Source organism: Lissotriton vulgaris, chromosome 1_1, assembly GCF_964263255.1.
Source record: "Lissotriton vulgaris chromosome 1_1, aLisVul1.2, whole genome shotgun sequence".
Taxonomy (NCBI): Eukaryota; Metazoa; Chordata; class Amphibia; order Caudata; family Salamandridae; genus Lissotriton; species Lissotriton vulgaris.
In genome coordinates this window covers 626,456,024-626,481,734 of record NC_141685.1, presented here as the reverse complement: position 1 = coordinate 626,481,734, position 25,711 = coordinate 626,456,024, and the positions used below count along the sequence as shown (strand labels likewise).

Genomic DNA, 25,711 nt, shown 5'->3' with positions numbered 1-25,711 from the left:
AAAAATATAATTCACTTGTATAAATTGGAGTTTGATTTATATTGTAACTTGTGTCTTACTTTTGTAATGCATTTATGTTTCAAAATGCTTTGCACGTCTGTCTCCTAAGTTACCCCTGCCTGCTCACTGCCAGAAACCAAGATTTGAGATAGGGAATACTTAATTGAGACCTTGTCTGAAACTTTGATTGTGTTTGTGGTCTTATTACTAGTGGGAAGTCACTACTACTAATAAACCACTTTCCAACATAACTATACTTTGATGAGAAAAAATGCAGCATGAAGATGGAGTCCGGGATTGAATGATGCTTGGAACACTTTATTTGACTGAAAGTGTGTCCTGAGGAAAAGAATGAACTACAATGAGAGGATGGAAAATGGGTGTGGATGGCAGGCGCAGGGAAGATAGAATACTCCTAGTTTACTGTTGTACCTTGATGGGCATGGGTGGGTGAAAGACACATATGGATTCAGGCTCAGGGTGGAGAGAAAACTCCCAATCTACCGCATACCTCAACGGCTATGGATACCAAATAAACAAGCCCGGGAAGGAGGTCCCAATAGAGCAGCATATGGCATGGCACATCAGATTCCTGGACAGAGACGCCACTGTCGCCACTGACCTTAAAGTGAGATGGCAAATAGGGTGGATATCTTGTTTCTCGTCACCAATTTTGGGGTATTATAATTAGAAATATCACCAAAGGAAAGTTTCTTAAGCAGTTAATAATATTATATCCTTCATGTCGGCATTGCCAGTCACAAACCTATAACTGTCACAACTGTGCTATCAACAGTCCCAAAATTTGGGCCAATCCTTCAACTTATTAATGGGGGGAGGAAAACAGGAACGAGGATAACTAGGTGGGCAGGAAAAGAGAGAGAGAAAGTAGAGAGGAGGAATTGGGAGGTACAATAGTAATAATGATCATATAGAACTGGTTTGCTATGAGAAATGTAAAGTGAATCATAATATGTGAAGAGCACAACAATGTACTATGGGGATGAGAGGTATCAGTCTTGATATTAGCTATATCAAAGCAGCAACAAAGCCAAATAATATAGTGTTTAAAAGAATAGTCAGGTTTCTATGAAGAATCCCAAACTTATACTTGACTTCTTATGACAAGCCGCATGGTGTTGCAAAAGAAAATATAATGCGGATGACTTGCCTACAGTTCCGGGCTGTCTGAAGCCTCAGACATCCACTGTCTGATAGAATATGACATTGAACAGTCAGACTCTGGGAACACAAAAAAATGGGGGAGAAAATGGGGAAAAACACCACACTGCAAAAACTTGTTGAGAACTCACCAGCACTCACTGTTCCGAGATTTCTGATCATTGATGTATTGGGAATTAGCACTGCTCTCCTGGTTGACTTAAGATCTCATTATGCCGACATCACCCTGTAACAGCAAAAGCTGGTCTCTCTGATTGTGGGTGATTTATTTCTGCACCAGATCAAATTTGGAAATTCCTGTGCACCAATTTGTAGGCTTATACTTAACCTATTAAAAACTCCCCCATGTGCCTTCTGAGGTTATGGCCTCTAATCAGACTGCTAACCAACCTCTGTCCATGCAGCACCCAAGCAAGCTCTCCTATGTCTTCTCTTCTCCTCCCCCATTTTCCCCTTCTTTTTCTGCTGAGTTGCTCAAGTTCCTAATGCCTTTAAGGGGATTTAGAGATGCCTGGGATTCTGAATGGAGTTATTGCTTTGGCCAAAACTTGAAATTGGATGACTGGTACCAAAGCTCTGCCTGCTCTTTCTTTGTCTCTCTCAGAGCATCCTGCCCGGGCTGGTGAGAGAAATGCAGCTAATGAGTCTAATGAGATTTCGCCACTGGCCTCTTTCTCTCCCACAACAAGGGCAATCCCCACCAATGGATCTGTTATTCAACTGGATCTCTGGACTGATGGCTGGTCAGCAGAGTAATCAACGTGGACCAGTCGAGTAGCTCAAAACCTAAATCTCATTAAGGCTCATTCAGAGAAATTTTGTACAGTTTTAAAATACATACCCATATACATATAGGCATTAAATAAGTGTTTGGAAGTGAGGAAACTATAGGGAAAGTCATCTCCATGATTTGCCAATGTCATGCCAATCAAAAGATGCATTTTAGGCCCATTTTATCCAAAAAGTAAAAACAGTGAGCGTTTTCCTGATTCTGCACTTCCTCAAATAGGTAATTTCTTCATTGATTTCCAATTAAACTATGGGGCATTGGTATTCTACCTGGGTGCAGACTCTAGGCTTAGTTAGAAGAACTGTCACCTTTTAAGACATTATGTATGTGCTCATGCATTTAAATCTGTGTCACATGCAACTTGCATAGAGCCCTTTTCCCCATTTGTGAACAGCATTTGATCTGTTATTAAAAAGTAGGACATGACTTCCTTTGGCCTGATGTATCAAACTGAAAACTGATTAGATATATTGTGATTATATTATTTTTGCTTGACTATGTAAGTACTTGGAATATAGACATGACCATCCGATCGTAAAATTTGTATGATACAATGCAAGCTACAATGTGATGTCGTATTCCTTACTCATTGTGTTTCTGAGACACATTTGTCTTTCACTTCATATTCTATATCCTACCTCGTCTAACTAATGGAACCCTCCTTGCTTTCTGTACAATGTATTTACTACTTGTATTATTTGTCCTTTTGTGCCTTTGTTCCATTAGAGCATGGCGGTTTCAGCTTAAACCCATTTAAAACAGACGCATTAGTGAATGAGATCAGGGACACTCACACAAAACACTACAGAGTGTATACTTCAGCAAAACAGTAAGGTACATTTCTTCTTGGATTGGTTTCCCAATCAAATGATAAGGCCTTGATGGTCCATAACAAATTTATCTTGGTACTATCTATGGCATTAGAACCTTTGTGCAGATACCAAGCTAAATTAAACAAGCAGTTCCTCTTTAATATTCTATATGTGTGCAGATGCTTCTGAACCTGTGTGATGTGCCACCTGACCAAAGCCCAAGTGATAGTGCAAGTCCTCCTCTCTGTACACAGTTCGTGAGGCCTTTGGGGCTGCTGGTTTGAAAAAGTGAAACACAACCTGTTAATCTGAATTACCAGAGTGGGGCATGTGGCAATTTGCCCACCCCGGGGACTAGCAAGGGAGTCCTTGGGTTTGCACGGATGGCCTAGTAAGCGAGGGACTACCCAGACCAGAAAAAAGCATGAATGGTGCTCTTCTTTCCCCCATGCTACGAGAAAATCAGATCAACCAAAAGGGAGTAGGGGAATCAGCTTATTCCACCACCTGATACCCAAGGTTTCATGGCAGAGTGGTCAGGAAAGTCGGCTTCAGACTTCCTCAATATGTACTGGTAACACCATCAGGAACTGAGGCACCCGCAATTCACTACTCAGCTCGGTGGGCAGAACAAACGTGTTTTTAAAGATAAGAAATCAAAATAAAAGAATCAACAGCTTTGTGACTTCATCAAATAGAACTCCAAATTGCCCTCTGGGGCTCATTTAAATAATGTTGGTGGTGTCCCAGAAGGAGCTGAGGCATCACTCAGTACCAACTCCATTGGTGGCTAACTTGAGTCGAGCCGGTTCCCAAATAATCTCCCTTTACATTTAAACTTGGTACCATATGACTCACAGAAGGCTATATTTGTGACCCTTGGAAAAGTTGCTACTTTTGGCAAGCTTTTTAAGGATTGGTGTTTTGTTGAGGCATATGAGTTTAGGGTCCTATATAGTTTCTAGATCCTCTATTGTTACAAAATGGTAGTAGAAATAAGAGTTGCATTGAAAACCATACTGTTTTGTATTGTATATTGTTTAAATATGGCAAGTCCCATAGGTATGGCTCTACAATAGCTTATGTCAAAATATAGGCATATATATATGGTAACTGTTAAAAAATTGGGTTGTTCGTTGACTGGAATATGATCCGTAATCCTTGTCAGACTAAGTAGCAGGAAAACCCTGAATTAACATGTGGTCACCCTCTGGTAGCTTGGCACAGAGCAGTAACGCTTAACTTAGAGGCAATGTGTAAATTATTTGAGCAACACTTCAAGCACTTCAAACAGTGAAAAGGTTAAAGAAACACCACACAAAAAGATTCCACACCAGGTTAGAATAATAGAGCTTATTTTATTTAAGTAAAACATGAACAAAACAACAACATTTTAATAAGCCGAACTTGAGATATTGAACATCAAATGTTTTGGTGGAAATAGAGTCTACAAACAAAAAGCCCTTTTTGGGAAATCTGGTCATGCCGGACTAGTACAAAGTCAAAGGTTCAGGTCAACAGCGATGAAGTGTGAGATGGACACGTAGACCCAGCAAGGCCCGCTGAACAAAACTGCCTTAATCTTGGGTGATTTTACTTCGAGGATGCATGGCAAGGTCAAGGCAAGGCGTCTGTGCCAATTCATGCAGCAGTGTTGGTGCATAAACTCCAATGAGTGGGAAGCTGCAATGCAGAGGATGGGCAGCATCGTCGAGGCAGAAATCGATGGGAATGTGAGGCAGAACAGCACACAGTGGTGGCTCCAAAGGTGATGCATCGTGCCCAATCTACGCAGCACTGGTGATGCGTCAGTGCTGATCCACACAGTTGAGGAGCTGCACCGGTTCTTATCTGTGCAGCAGGGGTGTTGCTTAGGTTGTAGAGTTGGTTTAGCTGGAATAGATGCCTTAGACCCACGTCTAGGGGTCCAGGACTGGAATGGCACCACTTGACAGGGCAGACTAACAGATGGCAGGGTCCAGGTGCAGAACCAGGGTGGTTGTAAGTCTTTTGTGTTCCTGAGACTTCAGATCAGGAGGCCAGCCAGCTAGCTCTTGTAGTGACTCTGGGTTTCAGTTATGCAGGCCTGGTCCTTCTCACCAAGGCAGGATGACAGTGGACCCGCAGGTCAGCACAGCAAAACAGGAGTCAGCAGTCCAGCAGAGTGGCATTGCCTTCACAAGCACAGACGTCCTTTTTGCCTGGTGGAGACTTTGCAGGTCCAGAAATGTACTGAAGTGGTGGTGTATGAGGTACAGTACGTATACCCAGTGGTACCTTTGAAGTGGGGGAGGCTTCAAAGACAAGCCTTTGAAGTGCACCGATGTCCTGCCCCTCCTGCCATTACTCCAGGCTCACTACAGGGGGCTTACAGTCCTTTTTGTTGGGGCAGGACACAGCCTATAAGGTATAGGTAAGGCTGGGCCCAGCTTCTCCATCCCATCTTCCCAGAATGGCCATCAAGTCACACCAAAGCTCCCATTCTTTTTGGCAGTCTAGGGGGAATACACAAAGCCAAACTGTCACCCGCCTCAGACATGTGATCAGAGACAGGAAGCAGCCACCAAAATAGATAAAGCAATAAAAGGCAAAGGGCCCGATGTAGGTGCCCTAATACCGGTCGGAAACAGCCGAATTACGTTTTATAGATGTAGGGCATGCATTTACAGAATCTGTATTTTACCGATTCTGTATTTACCGATTCGGTAAAATTACCGATTCGGTAAATACAGACTCTGTAAAATACCGATTCTGTAAATGCAGATGTAGCTGGCACATGTCAGAATGCCACAGGGCTTTAAGATTCAGTATTTTACCACTTAATTGAATAGGGTGGTAAAATACCGAATACAGGTGTGCATGCACATCTGTGCATGCACACCTGTGCAATGTGACACACAGACATGCCCTTAGGGCATGTCTGTGTGCCACATGGCACACAAGTCCGGAATTAGGGTGCTAGAGGGTGTCAAAGTGACACCCCCTGCACCCTTGAAAAAATCGGTAATTATCGAATCGGTAAATACCGATTCGGTAATGACCATTGATTCCTATGGGCTTCAATGCCCATAGGAATCAATGGGCTTTACTGATTCCGTATTTACAGAATCGGTAAATACCGAATCTTAACGATTCGGTATTTACCGAATCTGAAATACCTACATCCCCCCCCCCTCCATTTTACCACTTCTTAAATACCGAATCGGTATGATTCGGTATTTAAGAAGTGGTAAAATGAACTTACCTACATCGGGCCCCAAATGTCTAAAAGTGGCATTTTCAGAGTTGCAGTTTAATATCTGACTTCACCATAGGCTTGGATTTTACTTTGTGATTCCAGAGACACCAAACTTGAAAAGTTTATCTCTTCACAATTGGGAATTAAAGTTATAAAATTGGATACGTTAATTAGAATGTTATCCTATGGGAGAGATATGCCCTGCAGTAGTGAAAAACAAATTGAGAATCTTTCACTACCAGGACATGTAAAACTTAAAAGTAGATGTCCTGCCTTTTAGATGCATTGCACCCTCTACTCTGGGTTGCCAAGAACCCCCCTTAGATGTGACATATCTATAAAAAGGGAAGATTTGTGCCTGGCAGAAGGCTTATTTAACCAGGTTGAAATGGTATTTTAAACTGCACCCACAATCTCTTTAATGGCAGGACTGAACCATGGTTAGAGGGCTACATTAGTGGGGGGCACAATAGGTGCTGCAGACCAACTAGTAGCACTTAATTTACTCTCCCTGGGCACATGTAGTGCACTTTACATGAGACTTATACGTAAATTAAATATGCCAAGTGGGGATGAGTCATTATTGCCATGTTAGGAGGAGAGAGCACTATCACTTTAGATTTCAGATTTCATACGTCTTTATTTCGATTGTTATATCATAAAAGACAGCAGATAAAAATTCCATTTCGTAACATGATTAATTGGACAAATTAAAAGGATTTTACACAATAACCTCAATTCCATCGCCAAACAACAGTAAAAAAATAAATTCATCTCAATTACAATTAATAATTTAACAAGCTAAAACATTTAAAAAAACTTTAAAACAGGATTAAATATATTCACAAAGACGTTCATACAATTTTTCCGATGATAAAAATAAAAGCTTTCGGGGATTCCACTTTTTAGAGGGTTTGTGGGTGCCTGGCTCTTAGAATAAATGCCCACCCCAGAAACTTTGCCACACAAATGGACACACACTCGGAGGAATTAGATTTTAAGACCCAGAGGGCTTCCCTACACGCCCGCGTATTGATCTTCCGACAGATGGGCTTAATCCATTTGCGACGCGGCGCAGAATATGCTGGGCATACAAAGAAAAGGTGACTAATGGTTTCCTTCTCCCCTGAGCACCATGGGCAACACTCATTATGTTGTTGACCGCGCCATTTATGTGTATATGCCCTTAATGGTAGGGTGCCAACTCTGAACTGGTGATAGAGTTTTCTATCTAAACTTTTGGTAATAATATCCCAGTATGACTCAACATGGACCTCTGTATTATGGAGTAAAAAGATACCAGTCAAATTTGTAGGATGGAAAGTTGAGATACGTTGTTCTTTCACCGTCGCCCAATATAATGATTTAAATTCTTTTTTTGACGAAAGAACACAGTTCTCTGGATCTGTCCACTGTGAGTTTAAACCCATATTTGACAGTATGGCCTTAACTTCACGAAACCAGGGGAGGTTTCCTGACCCAATAATTGATCTTAGATCCATAATTTTGCTTGCAAATAGGGCCAGTTCTGGGGTGGACCATATACGTCTCCACTGGGCAACCATCCTATAATGTGCTAGATCTCTAATGGAATGAAATCCCATATCTAACAAAAGGGGTAGGGTAGGGGTCGATTGTGGTAGGCCAATCAGGCTGCGCAAAAACTTGTTTTGGATTTTTACCAGGGGTGCAAGGTCTACATAACCCCATAAATCTGCACCATAGAGGATGGCGGAGCTTATTTTAGCATTATACATTTTCAAAGCTGGCAAGCCTCTTTTTGTTTGCAAGCAGTGTTGCTCCTTTATTAGACACCCCGATAGTCTAGCAAATTTTAAACACAGAGCTCGATCTGAGCCTTCCATCTTATTTGATAATCTATGACCACCCCTAGGTAGGTCATGACTCCAACTTGTTCTAGTTTGGCACCATTCAAACTAACGTCACTCTGTTTAGAGTTATTTTTTGTTAAAACCATGTATTTAGTTTTGGAGACATTGATCTCTAGATCATTGATATTACAAAAATCCACGAATTTATTGATTGCAGTCTGTAACCCCGCTTGGGTTTTTGTCAATATCAACGTATCATCCGCAAATATTAGAAGGAGAAACTTTCTCCCACCCAAAGAAGGTGCATCTGTTGGGGTTTCTCCTAAAAACTGTACAACTTGGTTTATAAACAAAAGGAACAGGGTTGGCGCCAGGACACAGCCCTGCCTTACCCCACGAGTCACAGGAAATCGCTCTGTCACCTGTCCCGGCCTACCCCATCTTACCCTGGCAAAGTTATTATCATGTAGTCTAATAGTGAGCTCTAAAAGTTCTGGAGGCATACCCATAGTTCCCAGGGCGACCCACTACTTCTCTCTTGAAACGAGGTTGAACGCAGATTTGAGGTCCACGAATGCTGCATAAATAGTGCCCCCCCCCCTAGATACACAATCTTCCAGTAAATCAAAACAAATCTGAATACTTGGTCGATTGAGTTCGTGCTTGTCCTAAAACCAGCTTGCATCGGGGAAAGGATATTTTCCTCATTCATCCAGACCTGTATTCTAGCTAGGACCATTCTCGCTATTACTTTTTGTATGGCATCTATGAGGCTGATTGGGCGATAATTCCCTGGTACTGACTTATCCCCTTTTTTATATATGGGTAGAATTTCAGCCCCTTTCCAAGTCTCAGGTATCACTGCTCCATTAGCTATAGCATTTGCTAGGATCGTTATGTATGGAACCCAATTACGTTGATCATGTTTGAAAAGGTCAGCTGGAATACAGTCCATCCCAGGAGCTTTACCCCTTTGAACCTTTGCCTTCTCTGCATCAATGTTTTGAAACACTACGGGCATGCTTATGAGGTTGGGTATTGAGATTGCCACTAACTCCTCTTCATTTGGTGCCCTGTCATACATTACATACATACATACTGTCCAGCCCACAGAACTGGGATGAATAGTGCTCCACCCAATCCTCAACTAGGACATGGTTTGCAGGTGTTTGCGAGTCCCTTGGTCCTCCCCATTTCACGACCTGCCAAAATTTAATTTGGTTTGAGGACAAACTGGCTTCATAAAGGTCCTGCCAGCGTCGATCATCCCATTGTTGTTTCGCTATCGTTTGGACCCTCTTGTAGTTCAACCTCTCTGCTTTAATCAATGTTATGTTCCTGGTTTTAATGGCACTAATCAAAGAGCTATGAGCCTTGCGGCAGGTTTTATCATACCATTTGGTACCTGGAAGATCTCCACCCCTTTTCACTGGATTCCCCGGTTTTGTGAAGAAGGATTTTATGTTATCAAACAGGCTCTGATGTATAGAGCTAATCTGCTCAACCGAGCCCGTGTCTCCTATTACTCTTTTTGCCTCTATTACCGAGCTTGACACTTCTTTGGAGATTTTATACAGAGTGGCTGGGTCATCCAAAATTCTACACCAACGAACCCTTCTACAGTCATTGGTTAAAAAGGCACCAGCTGTGATACAGTTTGTAACTTTAGAATTAACTGATCCCTCTTCCACTTTCAAGGTTAGCACCAGGGGATTGTGATCACTCTCTGGCCTCTGTATGATTTCCATGTCCTCTACCATTGACCAAAACTCCAACTTGATTAGGAAATAATCAATTCTACTTGTGGTTGAACCATTATCAAAGGTAGCTTGTCCAAGCCTGTCTGACTTAGCTCAACCATTTATAGCTCTTAAGCCCCACTCCAAACATATACCCAACCACTGTAGAGCTGCCTCAGTGACCTTCTTGATAGGTTTTATGGTGAGGTTTGGAACATTCCATAATTGATCAATTTCCCCATAACTGTCTTCTCCCTCACTAGGTATGGGTTCAAAAGTACTGTTTAGGTCTCCTGCAACCATAATACACTGATCCCTCCCAATACACTCCATTAAACAGTCTAAATCATCCATGATTGCTGGGCTCCTCCCTCCAGGTAGGCCTCTGGCATATATGTTATTTAAAAACAAAGCCTGATGATTGTCCCTCTGGAGTTTGAGTCCCAGGATGTCATGATTATGGACTATCAGTTCTTGTATCCTGTAACCTAGGGATTGTTTAACCCATATAACCAGCCCACCTGATGGTCTTCCCTCTTTTCCCTTAATTGCCGGTTTGTGGTAGTTAAGATGTCCAATACGGAAGATAGCCTCAAGAGCCCAACTTTATTGGAAAAGAACAATGTCATGCTGATCAATGAAAGCCCCCCATTCAGCACCATCAAGTTTCCCCTTGAGCCCAGCAGTATTCCATGAGGCTTACTTTAAAATGTTTTCTTGGTGGGTGGGGACAATTATAGGGGGGTCTATTTGCCCCCATCTTTTTTCACCCAACAGCAGCCCATTTTCGAGCCCTAATGTGTTGTGCCCTTCCTCAGTTACAGTGTCTTGGCAATTTAATTTTTGGGTACCGTTAAATTCCCTTTGAAAGTTGCCAGATTTCAAAACCTCCGAACTACTAGCTGAAGTTGACACTCTATGGATAATTTTAGGTTTACAGGAGAGTCAATCTACCCTTTCCAGACCACTGAGAGATGCATACCTATTCAAGAGTTGGGGGTAGAACAAGGGATATATAGGCAGGTCACGGGGATGTCTCCTTCTGGGATCATTGTTATGATATGATGGTGTTGATGGTGTGTGAAAGGGGGGGTTCCTAATAAATCCTAGTTGGGGGAAAAAAGTAATGCATTGTTAACGTTTGGACAACCCCCACTTTTCCAAACTTTGGTTTTCTGCGGATGAGGTCTACCACCTAGGAGTCCCTAAAACTAACGATGATGCAGTCCCCCTCTAGATCTTTTTGACCATGCCCCACCCAATCTACTCTTCTTACATTGAGGATCTCTGTTTTGGACATTGGTGGGAGTGGCCTGTTCTTATTTAGCCAGAAGTTAACTTTGTTATATAGCTCCCGGTGTGATCCTACTTTCCCCTCCTCTAAAGGAACCACTCCTGTCATAATGATGGTATATGGTGCGGACTCTAGTGGGAGATTGACATAAGGTCGCTTACGATAGACATTTTTCCTGCTATGGTGGTCTTGGTCTTTTTGGTGGATAGATTTAACTGGCCTGCTTTCTACTTGCTGTGGTTTTGTCGGTGCGCCTTCCTTCGGGGGGTTTTCTTTTACTAGATTAGACTTGTTTATGTTTAAACCCTGTTTAGGCTGCACTACCCGTTGTGGCAATAATATTGAAGCTGAAATAACTTTGCCTAGATGCCCCAACCCTCCTGTGTTGTTGTTTGTGGGTTGACTTTGGCTGTCAAGAGTTGCAACACTAGTAAGTGTGGGGAAATTAGTTAAATTTTTCACAATCTCCGTATTTGCTCTCAATAACGCCTCCATCTGATCCATTTTATCATTTAACAGCCTAGTCCTTTCAAGTACTGGTAACAATAAAGATTTAACCATAAATTCTATCTTGCCCAAAAGACGATCCTCAGCATCATTTGTCGGGAGAGGATTAGTCATGCTTGTTAGTGAGGTAGCCGGGGGTGCTGATTTATTTTCAGTGTGAGCTGTGTTACAGTTACCTTTTGACGCCTTCACAATTCCCCCCTTCTGTGTTTTCTCCTTCCTTTTCCTTTTGCTAGGACCTGTTTTATGGGGGTCTAGGGTCACCACAGGACCAGGACTAGGTATAGGTTCAGATGTGTCATTATCCTCAATATCAATATTCACTAAATTGTTGTAAAGGGAGCTACTTGACAATGTGTCTGAAAGTCTAGTAGAATCTTCTAACTCTAGATCTTGATCTACAAGCGCCGTGTCTATGGTGATAACATTGTTATCGCTAAGGTCTAAATGTGATAATGTGACTGGGGGAGCTGGGGATTCAACCTGTCCAAGTTTCCCAAGTGATGACCGTTTCCCAGTAACCAGGTCAATGGAGAGACGCTTTTCAGCGAGAGCTATCTCTTTCTCGAGAATACAGGTAGTCCGTTTGAAGAAATGGTCGATAGTGCCTGTGAATACTCCATTCGAAGTGGAAACCTGCACCAGTCTATCTTTGCCAGAGCGTAAGTTCATTTTAACAGTTTAGGCAAAACCAAAATCGTTACGAGCAGTGGGTCTTCAACAAATATCACAAGTCAAGTGAGGAAGCTACAACTAACTCCAGGTTAACAAATAAAGAAACATAAAAGTCCGAATCTCACTTGAAAGAGGGGGGCCCAGCCCAACCTCATCCGACCTCTGACGGCCGCAGACGGCCCCGCCCTTGTCCCCGGCTTCGCCCGGCTCGTCCCGCGAAGCGGGGCGCAGCTATGCTTTTGTGCGCCTCCTGGCGCTGGCGCGGTGTCAGCAGAGCGCGCTGCCGCTGAGGCAACCGGGAATTGTAGTCCCGGGGCGGCGGCGGGGTTTGGCAGTGTTTGGATGACTCCTGGCAGTGGCGGCGTCCTCTCAGGTAAGTGGTAGCTGCTCCGTGACCGCGTGTCTCGTGCTCCTCCATCCAGATCACTTTAGCACTGAGGCACTAACTTCATTTCCACGTATTTCTTCCATGTTAATTTTTGGTTCTGTACTTACAGTCATTTAGTGCATTTCAGTTTCGAAGGCCTGCACCATTGGGGATTTAACTGGGTTTAAAATCAGCAGTTTATTTGGAGCACATTTTTGGTTGGTTTCACACATGCCAATCGCAGTGCTGGAATCGTGTCTAGACATGAAAGTTTAGAATTTCCATATATGGCAAGGCGATAACATCGTCAGGTTCACAATGGGCTTTTGTTATGAGGGTTTTCCGCACAGGTTTTATTCAGTAAACAGTACTGTTATATTTTTTTATTTTTTAGAACAATTGAACGTATCATTTGGTGCGACAGCATGCATTGTTTGGTTGTGTTACACATGCAATACACGGTGGATATAAGTACGGTGGGGGATGACTTTTGCACAAGCCTGTTAAGGTCTGCATATTTGCATATGATATCATGGTTGTTTAGGTTATTGTTTTTCTTACGATTCCCTACGATGCTGATGGGCTTATCTTTAAAATCCAGTTACCCCTGAAAACGGGCTTTAAGGCCGAAATGCATTGGGTGGATTTCCATATGGTTGCCCAGGACGTACTCTGATTATCATTGTGCTATTGGATAAACCTTGGAAAGAAATGTCTTTTAGCATTTGAAGCTTGGAATCACATTGCCTCTGTTGTGAATCTAAACAATTATTTTAATGTTATGGAATAAACATGGATTAAAAAAAAGACGCATGTTTGTTGACCTGTGCGACTTGCTGTGCAGCTTCAGAATGGTGCATGACGATGCATTAGCTACTTTTTGAACCTCATTCGTGCTATTGGGACAGAGCACAGTAGTCAGGCTTGTACGAATAGCCTTTTTCTTGAGTACTTTGCAATTTGCTGATATTAAGAAGAACTGGAGTACATTTCAACATCTACTTTCAGATCTCTAGGTAAGCCATGTACTGCTCTACCTCCCTACCCTCAGACTTAAGTGCTAAAAAGGGTTATTGGTCCACATTGTGGGGTGTCTTAGAAATGAAGTGTTACAATTCGAGATCAGTATCTTCTGAATGCCCTGGGACTCTCTGACACAGTTTACCCAAAGCTTCATTCTGAGTGGCCTATAACGTATGCAGGGCCTCATTTATGACTTTTTGCCGCAGGGAAGCGCAGCAGGCCTGCCTGCTGCGCTTCCCTACGGCAAAAGAAAAGGGCAGAAATGCGCCGTATCTATAAGATACGGCGCATTCCTGTCCTTCTCCCCTCCGCCGGCGCACAATGGGCTGCCTGCGCCAGCGCAGGCACCTTTGCACAATGGTGCAAGGGTGCCTGCGTTGCGGGGAAGATTTTTTTTGTACAGGAAGGGAAACCTTTCTGTACAAAAATAATCACAAGAGGCTTTTCCTCTTTCTACGTGTGCTGTAGAATGCAGCACACACAGAAAAAGGAAATACGAGGAGAAATAAAGACATTTCTCCCTGTTGCGCCTCCCTTACGCCTCCCCTGGGGAGGCGTAAGCTTTTGGCACTGCTTCAGAGTTACGATTTCTCGTAAATCTGAGGCAGTGTCAAAAGGCCATGGATGTTGCTGGGAACGCCCCCAGCAACACCCATTGCACGCCCCTTTAACGCAGTACACTGCGTTAAAGGGACTGATATTTATCAGGCAGCATTAAGGCAAACAAAGTGGCGTACTGCTGCCTGATAAATACCACGCAGGCTTCTGCGCCACGGAACTTCATGGAAAGTGAAGTTCCGATGGCGCAAGGGGCCTCATAAATGAGGCCCGCAGTATCTAAGCACCCAAACAGTCACCAGTACCAGCGAGTTATAAGAGGATTAAAAATGAAACCCTTAGAGTCCACTTAGCAATGGGAAATTGCTGACAAAATCATTAATTTCAGATGTGATTCTTCAGAAATTTGTCATTTCACTCTGGAGATTCATTCAGAGATGTATGCTCCCTTCAGTAATTGAAATGTATAGGTGAAACAAAACAGATCTATGGTTTTTCCATAGATCTCATATTACCAATGGTTTTCTTAACTCTGTTACTAGTCCTATCAGATTGACTACAGCGCTCATCTCATAATTGCAGCCTTAGATATTCCAAACATAAACGAGTAGTCAACCTGTGATGCAGAAGCCACTGCCAGCCCATCTACTAATGAAAAGTAGACAAATGCGCAGTAATAATGAAGGATTTATTGTATCCTATTTAGTTTTTTTAAGTGGTTTTAAGGACACAATAGTGTCCTTGAAGCATTTACATTTATTGTTAGAATGTTTAAAACAAATATTTGTGAATGTAATGTATTATCTCCTTATATATAGGTACAGGACATTCTTATGCAGATCTTTGCAAATCACAAAGTAAACGCTGAGGTCCGAATGGTGGCGTCGGTCGTTCTGCTGGAAACCAAGCCCACTGCGGCCCTGCTGATGAACATGGCTAACGTTGTGTTAACCGAGAGCAACCTGCAAGTGGCCAGTTTCACCTACTCACAGCTGAAAGCTTTAAGCAAAAGCCAAGCTCCTGATCTTCTCACAGTGTAAGCAATATGACTCATTTGTTAATGATGCAGCAGGGGGTGAACCTTCCCGTGCCTACAAAAAAAAAAATAATAATAATGTGTCCATGTGTAACGTAACTTTGTGCTCATGTAAAGCGCTCCAATACCGTCAGGTCAAGTTCGCGCTGTTTAAAAGTAAAACATAAAATGACATACCCATCCCTATGTGCGTGTCTTTTACAATAAGGGTTGTGCAGTTGGACTTCATCACACTAATGGCTCAGAAAAACTCAGTTAAATATTGTAATATAGGTTGGAACCTTTGAAATACACAGTATTATAAAGACAAACCCCTTCTTCTTTTCTCAGCGCTGCAGCTAGTAATATTGCTCTCAGGATCCTCAATCCTAAACTTGGCCTGCTGAGTTTTCGATACAGCAAGAATCTCCGCGTTGACACATTTACAGGTAATTTGAATCACATTTGCCTAGGCATGTTCGAAGCTACGATATTCAGATATATTCTGCCACACATGTAGGTTATTCTTCTGAGATTAATTGGTTCAAATGTTTCACAGTTGAAATTTTTTCTGAAATGAATCTTTCAAAATATATATCTGTAGCTATTATCGGACATTCTCTTAAATGTATTTTGTCTTACCTGCAGGAAGAGACAAAAAATCCCCCTCCTCCTCCCCTACCACCACACATTTCCGTTGCCCCTCCATCTCTTTCCATGTACTCTCCACCCCATTGAACATACTTATTTTCTACCCATTTGCATCAATATGCTTGCAAAAAAGCTCACCACCATCTAAAACCTCTCCTGGACTTCTAAATGCATCAACAGTGAATAAACTCCGCCATCCATTCGGGATGGGGACCGCCTGCCTACAAGGCAGCAGTCCCATGTGCCGTATTACGATGCGACCTCCACCATGGTGGTCGCAATGTCTGTTCATTGTATTGCAACGGGTGCTGCGGTCTGCAGTACCCGTCGCAGTACAATGAAATGTCATGTTATATATATCTGCACTATGTTGCAGGCGCAATGTGCCGACATGGTGCTGGGATATGTTGGGGGGCACCATAGGTGCTCACCAGGGACCATGTCCAAGGCACAGGATGAAGGGGTGTCCGCTACGGGCCCCCAAGTCTGTTTCCGCCTGCTTGGTCATGGCATATTAACTGCTGTTGACAGACAGGCAGAAAGGGATATCAATATCCCTACAGCGGTGCCGGGCAGGCACTGCCACCAATCTGTGGAATTCAGGAGGTCTGATGGGCAGACACATCATGTTTTCCACCCGCCACATTATGTGGCGGGCGGAAAAAATAAATGAGATGGTGGTGGGACCCTCAACTATGGTCAGTCGGTGGCGGTCCCAATGTCATCGTAATCAGGCCCTTACTGCCCATTGCCCTCTATTCACCCATCCCTTATCCCTGCTGTTACTCCTCACTCTCCAACAGTGGTTTTGGCCCCACAGGCCTGGGGATGCTCTACTCTCCTTCTCGCCGAAATACTTTGTCATGAAGGAAGCCTTTGTTAATTAATTAGGTAATTTTTGTTAACATGTTTCCTTTTCACCTGTTGTTCCGGGATGGTCGGTGAATGCAGCCATGGAAAATACCAGCTTGAACTGTAAGGGCGCAAGCAAGATTGTGAGGGAGCCCAAACCTATCCAGGAGTGTGTTAGAGATTACCCCGACTAACCAAAATGAATAAAACGCTAATATTTTGGCTGTAGAGCAATAGACATGACAGATAATTCTAAAGTAAAACTAAAGAAACATTCTTTTGCCCCTTTAACCACATGGCTGCTTGGCGTTTTCCCGTCCTGTGCTGAGATATGCAGGATGCCAGTGTTTCATGACGAGCTGGCCTTGTCATCCGCGCACGGCAGGTAAGCGCCATGACGAGCCCAGCTCGTCATTAGCTTCGAAGGGGTTAATGAGGCTGGAAAGCAACATAGCTAGACCAGTATTGCCTTACCTTTTGTAGCTCCATGGCGAAGCCAGTTTATGCATTGCACTAGTACCCAGGCAATTCCAACACCTTAACCTGACCACTATTTTCAAAGCCTCAGTATGTAAAGCACATTTACTAGGCCAGTACCTACCGTACCCGAATAAATCAGTATGTACATGTTAGACCCGGCTCATACCCATAATGTACATACATCTAAAATAATTAATAAGAAAAATATTGAAAAAACCAAATATCAACAGCACCATCAAAAAGATCTTATCCAAAATGCCTGAGTGTCGTAAATTGCATTAAACCAAAGGATGCTTTACTCACATTGACCAGGGGCACAACAGGCGGGTAAACCAGCTTTTTCCGCCCCTGGGGCACAATGGTATTACAGAAGAGGCTGCAGATGCTTGTGTGGCCCCTTCTGTAACACTGGTAGTGCTGTAGCACATGTAGCACATGAGGTGATCTTTCATTTGGTTGGGGGCATGGCCCCATGAAAATGAGGAAATCACTTTGCCTCTCTCTGCATCCATGCTATATTACCGACGTGAGTACAGAAGCAAACATGCCTTTGGGAAAGGCATTGACAGTGTGCCACAAAAAGGTCTTACAGTGTCAGTAAGCTCCCCGAGGGCAACCATCTGGAGCGGTGAAAGGGGTTCCAATAGACGCCCCCTGAAATCCTCCGACAGGTGGATTCAGTCACTCACTGAATCCACCTGCAAACAATCTCTAATCCCTCCTTTAAAAAGCAGGCAGGTTGCTGCTTGCACAACGAGGAGTAGCTTTGATGCAGCCGCTCCATATTTGACTGAATATGGGAGTTCCAGAATGCGCTGGAGGCTGCACATTCATTGTAATAGAGAGTAATGTACTTGCTTGCCCTGGCACACCAGCTTGAAAATGCACAATGGCACAAACAAGGACAGGTTACCCTATATATTATATGGGCCCAAGTAGGCAGTACCCACAATGTTCCAGTATATAAATCATTACTGCTGCTCATTCACCAAGTCAATGTCTGGAACAACCTTTTATGTAAAGCAGTATACTCAGGCCATATAAAAAAAATACCCAAACCTATGTTATACCTATAGTCCACAACTTCCACTCACTGTGATACTTCTTCTAGGTCCTTAATTTTTGCTGTGAATTTGAGTGCAGTTGGTTATCAAGAGGTAAAGAAACAATTTGCCATATTGTTTTTTAAATTGCCCATAGCGAAGTTGACTTGATTTGTCATACCATTTCATTACTATAAATTCATTCAAAATTCTTACAAACACATGGAAACTCACCTTGTCACATGGGATTTTTTCTGTGACATAATTTAAGATGTGTATGTGTGTCTGAGTATTTCACCACATCAAAATATAACATTCAAAGAATAAAAATTAAAAAATACAACATTCACACCCACACATCTATGTCACATATGAACAGAAGAAGATTTTTCGATACAACTATGGATTGATCCGAGATGCAGAGTGGAATGTAATGAATGAATTAATGAAGACACTTGTATAGCTCACAGTTACTCAACTAGAGTGTCCGGGCTCTCAGACATGTTACTGTTGATCTCAGCGCCAAGAAACCAATCCGTGATAGTGACCTTAATAAATGCTTTATTAACATAACATAACATAACATAACATAAAATAACATAACATAACAGACATGCCTTCCCAACACCCAACAGACACCCTGTCACTAATGCTGTAAAAAGCTGCTAAAATAAGGAAAATTTATTGATGGAATAACCAGTTGTAAATGATTTCCTCAAAGTGGCTAGGCCCCTCACAGATCTTAATGACATCAGGAGAGAGTTCCATGCCTGTGCACCCAAGAACCTGAAGGAGGTGCCTCCTGATCGAGCGTGAAATATTCTGGGAACCGAAGCTAGGTTCCAGGAGGAGGATCTCAAGGTTCTAGGTGGTGTATATTGGGCTACTCTCCTGCTGAGGTAGCGTGTGCCGCTCCTATGAAAGGCCCTGAAGAATACCATCAGGGCCTTAAACGTCATCTTCTTTTCCACAGGGAGCCAGTGCAGAGCTTTGAGATGAGGGGAAATATGGGTCCTCGTTTCCGTATAAGAACTGCTCTGGCGGCTGTGTTTTGGGCCACCTGCAGGCGCCTAAGCAGGTAATCAAGCAGGCCCAGATACAAAACATTGGCATACTCTAATCTAGATGTGACCAATGCCTGGACCACAGACCACAGTTCAATGGTAGAAGTGGGAGACATTTCCCCAGCATCTGCAAGACGTGTATCTCCCTAGTAAAGTGTTACTACAGGTACCCAGGGCCTGCAAATTAAATGCTGCTAGTCGGCCTGCAGCACTGATTGTATCACAACTTACCTAGCTTTTCAAAAATGTTCCAGACCTGCCTTTGCAGTCTGTGTGTTCAGTTGTAAACTGCCACTCGTTGGTCAAAATAAACATTTTTTACTGGCCTAAATCTCTCTTTTTAATGTATACATGGCACCCCAGAGGGAGGCATTAAACAGCCAATAGGGCAGGGTGCAGTGTATTTAAAATTAGAAACATACTTTAAGTGTTACATGTCCTAGTTGTGAAAAAGTCCTAAATTTGTTTTTCTTTACTGTGAAGCCTACCTCTTCCAAAAGACAGCATTGGGTTTCCTTATCACATTTAATAATTGTTAACTTTTGATAAGGAGCAGGTTAGAAAGATATGTTTGGTGTCTGGCAAATTGTAATTTAAACCCTCTTAAACAGTAAGGTCAGAATTTTAAGTCACAATTCTGAAAATTACATTGTAGGTTGGCATTCTCTTGTCCTAACCATTTGGTGCCTGCAGCCTGATTCTGGGCCACATGATTAGGCATAGTTGGGAGTTTGTCGTTGTGTATTATATCAAGACAGTATCACAAAGGAGGCTCTGGGTGTTGGGCAGATGGACCATATCTGATTTGATGGGCGGGTGGAACTGTGACCTACCACACTTGCACTTCAAAAGCACTGGCTCAGCTCACACACAAATAATTTTGTAGTAGCCTATTGTGCCCCCAGGCAGACTGCGAACAGGACAGAGAGTCAGGACATTCTAGATACCCCTGTAGGGGGAATATCCAGAAACTTTTCCCATTTTGAAGTAGGCACCAGATATAAAAAGGGGACTCTCAAACCCATCCTTCTGTACACTCCTTCACGTGTGGATACTACAGTCAAAGGATACCTTGCTGCTCTGCTGCTTGAGGTCTACCCTGTTTGCTGGGAAGGAAGATTGGAAATACAACCTTCATCCCAGGGTGAAGTGACTCTAAGGACTAGCTGACTGACATCCTTTTCTGAGCGACAGGGACACAGCCCGTTCCTGATGACTCTCTGCAACTGCCCAGCTGACTTGCTGCACTGGGCCTCCCTGGACCTGCAACAGAAGTGAGTTCCTGATCCTGAAGAGGTGCCTTCTAGGTCCTAGACTCTTGGTGCGGCATCAGTTGAACTCCTCCTTGAAAAAAGATATTATTTTCAACTGCAAACAGGCCTTTTCATGCCAAGATCTTGCTGCCCCCACCAACGTGAAACTCTGGCAAACCTTACACTTTGTATTACGGCGAAGATCAGCAGAGTGAGATCTGCACTTTCACTACAGCATCCACGCCCGCTGGGAACGCCAACACAAATCTCTCCAAGATATACCATCCACAACTCCCGACACGATCTTTGTTCTACTGCTATGACCATCCCTAACTCCCTGCCTGCTAGGCATGACAATTAATCATCAAAAAGTAAAAACATAGCACAATATAACATAACCTATCAATACATTATTAAAACACTGTCTGAAAATTCAAACCAACACACTAGTGAAAGAAGCTAAAATGACTGCAAACAAATGTACAAAATAACCAAAAACAACACCATAACTAACCTCTAGACCTGCCGCCACATGCTCCCTACCCTCTAAACCTACACTAAAAAAAAAAAAAGAGAACTTACCTATTTCAACAACCAGCAGTACTGTACTGACCTGGAAAAAAACAAATAATTACAAAATTGACTACAAAGTAGAAATTAATGGGAAAATAATTTTTAAATGAAAAAAAAATCACAATGAAAAACAATGATTAAACATGTTAAAAAAGTTACATATTCAAAAAAGATTGTGAAGTACAAATCACATATTAGTATAAAACGAATACAACTATTTAATACTTACTTAAAAAACGTATGTGAAAACTATGTTCAGAATATGTATATAAAACAAATCAATTAATTAAAAACAAATATTAAACAATAGAAAAAGGCCTGCAAAATGTACACCTTATAACTCTTTTTAAAAATGATTTACTTTGTTCAGTTAATATAAAAAATGCAAGAAAATTTGTTTTATTTATCAATGTATAAATGTTTTTGTAACTATAAATATATATGTTAAAAAAAATTTAAATGTTATTGTAAACTGAGAGAATACAGAAGAACTGATAATGCTTTTATTCTTTGAAAATATGGAAATACTAATGTTATTTATGACAAATATAGAGCCATCATCTATGTTAATTATCTTTCTAAACATTAACAATCCTAATTAAATGACATAAGCTACTCCTATGACATAGAAATACAATTTAACAAAGGAATTTTACACTGAAATGTTACTATCAAATAGTCCCACTCCCACGTAAACTATTTTCGGGGAAGTGTTGGACACTAAACTGATAACATTTACTATTCCCACTCCAATCTAAAACATTTCGGGGAAGGTGTTGGGCACTGAAGGGGAGACATTTACTTTTCCTTCTCCACAGTAAGTCATTTTGGGGAAGGTGTGGGGCAATATTTACTAATCCAACTCCAATGTAAACCATTTTGTAGAAGGGGTTGGAGACTAAAGGGGCAACATTTACTAGTCCCACTCCATTTAAAACCATTTTGGGAAAGGTGTTGGTTACTAAAGGGCAACATTTCCTATTCTCACTCTAAACCATTTTCAGGAAGGTGATGGAAACAAAAGAGGTAACATTTACTGTTCCATCTCCAATAAATCATTTTGGGAAGGGTTGGACACTAAAGGAGTTACATTTGTAATTTCCACTCCAGTCTAAACCAATTTGGAGAAGGTGTTGGACACTAAATGAATGACATTTACTATTCCCAATCCAATCTAGCCCAAGTTGGGGAAAATGTTACTCACTAAGTCCAAACTAAACCGTTGTTAGACACTAACTCCAAACTAAACCGTTTTGGGGAAGTTGTTGGAAACTAACCAAGATACTTTTACTATTCCAACTCCAATTCAAACCATTTTGGAGAAAGTGTTTGGCACAAAAGGGGCAACATTTACTACTCCCAGTCCATTATAGATTATTTTGGGAAATGTGTTGGACACTAAAGGACAGCTTTTACAATTCTCACTATAATCTGAAACATTGTGAGGAAGGTATTGGAGACTAAAAGGACAACATTCACTATTTCCAATCCAATCCAAACCATGTTGGTAACAATGGTGAACACTAAAGGGGTGACTTGTTATTCTCTCTACAAACTAAACCGTTTTGAGGAAGGTGCTAGAAACTAAATGAGTGACATGTACTAGCCCCACTCCAATGTAAAAAGGTTTAGGGAAGGCGTTGGACACAAACAATTTTATATCCACAATCAATATTCCGTACTCACACATAATCTTTAACATATAAAATAAAACAAATAGTATATAGAAGACACAATAATGTAAACCTATATATTTAAAATTAAACATTAACATATAAAATAATATATTCATCACTGTGTGTAAAATATATATTTATTGTCATTTCTTATTATTCCTACATTTTGAAACATATTAAAAATGTATATTTTTAATTTAAAAATTATTGTATATATTACCTATATAATAAATATTATATTACATTTAAATTAAATAAAAATCAAATAATATAATGCTATAATATACATGCACATATATATATTGTGAAAAATGTTGCCATGCATGGAGATGTCACACAGGTGATAACAGTACCTCCGTTTGATTGTGGGTAACAGGCATGTAACAATCATCCCCACCATCGACATTGCCAAACTTGTTTCAGGCATCACTCCCTTGTTCACTGGCTGCAGCACAAAGTCCCGGCAGCTGTGTGGACGTTCATTGCTTTCCCTTCCCGAATGGGACTTCTCCATGCCCAATGGTATTCTGGAACATGCAGACCTACTGAAACCTAAATAGGTGCTGTCCAAGGATATGTGCTCATAATTAAATCTCCAGTGGGTCCCAAGTAGGTGTGGGCGGAAAATCCGTTCCGCTCGCGGATTTTGCGGATTTTCGGGAAATCCGCAATCCGCGAGATTTGCGAATTTCCCGCAAAATCCGCAAATCCGCGAGCAGCGGATTTTGCTCGCGCTGCTCGCACTGTTAGCGTGAGTTCGCGCCCCGCGAATAAGTGCGAAATTGCAGAAATACGATCTTGGCAAAACTGAAAGTAACTACTTACCAGGTTCAAAAGTTCAGGCACATCATTAGTAGCCATTTCCTGTAGGGCTTCCTGAGGGGCCCCTCCAGAGTTCAGTTGCCAGTTGAAACTATTATGTGACCCTGCTCTGAACCTCAGAATAGTTACACATATGCCACAAAGGTCCTGAATTACAGCTAAGGGAGACAAGCAGGAGCCAGGCTGGAAGTTAAAATCCATTAATCAGCCCCTAATTCATTATTGTCAGTTGGGGCAGGGCAGGTGTTGTAACTAATTTTGCAACAATGAAAGCACTTAGCAAGTGCAAAAGATCACTAATCAGGGCGCACTAAGGAAGCAGGTGCCAGCTAAAAAAATATTCTGTGACACATTAATCAGCCCCAAATTAATTCAGGTCACTTGAGGCAGGGAAGGTGTGCTTTGCTTTGCCGAAAATAATGTACACTGGACAACCAGAGGGTGTAGTGATGAAACAGAGGGTGGCATGGGTGGGCCAGAGGGTGGCATGAGTAGTCAGAGAGTGGCAGTGGTGACAGAGAGTGGCAGTGATGAAGAAGAGTGTCCCAAACAGGCTGGACACGTAGAAACAACAAGTTCGCAAAACTTGCGACCCGACAGGTAAGTTCGCAAATTGCGAAATTGTAAAAACCCTCGCGAACTGGCAGAAACACGGGCGAACACAAAAAAAAAAAAAATCCGCAAATTCGCGGGAATTCGCGGATTTTGCGGATTGCGAATCCGCAAATCCGCAAAATTCGCGGATTGCCAATCCGCAAAATCCGCTCATGCTTAGTCCCAAGGTAAGGAAACGTAACTGTGTCTGTTGATTAGATCACCCTACACAACTCAGTAATAATCAGCTCCTCACGGCTCCCCAACGACAGGCACCTCGGTCCACATAGTACATGGCAGGGCATCTCTGTGCCGTGGCATGCCGCACTTCAGTATCAAGAAACATTTTGCCATGCAAGGAGATGCCACACAGGTGATAACAGTAACCTTTCTGAAATTGATTATCTTGGTCATCGCTTGACATGTGATGGAGTTCGACCCAAAGTTCGCTTAGTAAAAACCATAGATGAACTACCGGTTCCCCAATCCAGGGAAGAGCTGGTAATTTTCTTGTGTATGGCCTAATATTATAATAAGTTTGTGCCACGCTTTAACTGCCATACTCATACTCTCAGGGCTCTTCTTATAGAGCTTCAACACTTCCTTGGACTCCGTCCCTGTCACTGATGTTAATTCGAAAGGATTAGGAGATGTCCTTAAACAAATAAAAGATGGGAAAAAAGAAACTAATATGTTTCTTTCAAGAGCTTTTGTTGGTCCAGAATTGCAGGACTCAGTAATTGAAAATGAAGCACTTTGCATTTTTTGGGCAATCAAGAAACTCAAGATATTTCTCAGGGGCACTTCTTTTGTTGTTCATTTGGATCTCAAAGACCTATTTTGCAAGAAGGATCTAGATTCTGTTTCTTCTAGGATTTCTAAATAGGTCATAGTACTTCAAGTTTCAATTTTGTTGTCAAGTATATCCCTGGGATAGACAACAAAGTTGCTGATTGTCTCTCCCGGTTAATTACCCAAATTCTCTACTGATATTGACCCTGAAGACACATGGGAAATAGACAACTTCAAGGTGTGTGAGGTTGTTGAAGGTGTTGTATCTGAAATGGAATCGAGGGAATTATTGATAAATGACAATGTATTGTTTGAAGTTTGCAAGTTTGTGTCTGATGGGTGGACAGGTATTAAGTCCATGTCTGAGGATGCATGAAAATGTTGGAATATGAGACATGAACTCTCACTGTAAAATTATCTTTTGTAGAGAGGGACACGCCTTGTTCCTCTGTCCTCTCTTCGGAAGACAATCATTCATTTGGCACATGATGGTCACCAGGGCATCTCGAAAACAAAGGAGAGAGTTTGTTTGCACTTCTGGTGGCCAGGTATCGATATCCTTGTGGAACGGCTGGTCAGAGAAGGCTCTGAGTGTAGGATGTGTGACAAAGTGTGCAAAACTAGAACTCAACCAATGGTAGTTTGTGAATCTCCAATTAGATGTTGGCAACATGTGGCACTTGATTTTCTGGGTCCTGTTTCTTCCAAGACAGGCCAGTTTTATGTTATGATACTTATCGATATGTACTGTAGGGGGCCAGAGGTCAAGGTCTCTCAGGGTATTGAAACCAGAGATGTCATAACATTTTTAGAAGGCATTTTCTACAGGGAAGGCCTTCCTGAGTCACTCCTGACTGACAATGGTGTACAACGGGTTTT

At 42.1% G+C, this 25,711-nt stretch overlaps 1 protein-coding gene across 1 annotated transcript in view; it reads left to right on the top strand.

Annotated features, from left to right (window-relative positions):
* The window catches only part of LOC147747587 (vitellogenin-1-like), a 1,134,322-nt gene that overhangs the window by 436,950 nt on the left and 671,661 nt on the right, over window positions 1-25,711 (top strand). Inside the window, exons 12-13 of the mRNA XM_086925703.1 lie at window positions 14,836-15,053; window positions 15,384-15,481. Of these exons, the coding sequence (XP_086781829.1) occupies window positions 14,836-15,053; window positions 15,384-15,481 (316 nt within the window). The remainder of the gene's footprint in view (window positions 1-14,835; window positions 15,054-15,383; window positions 15,482-25,711) is intronic.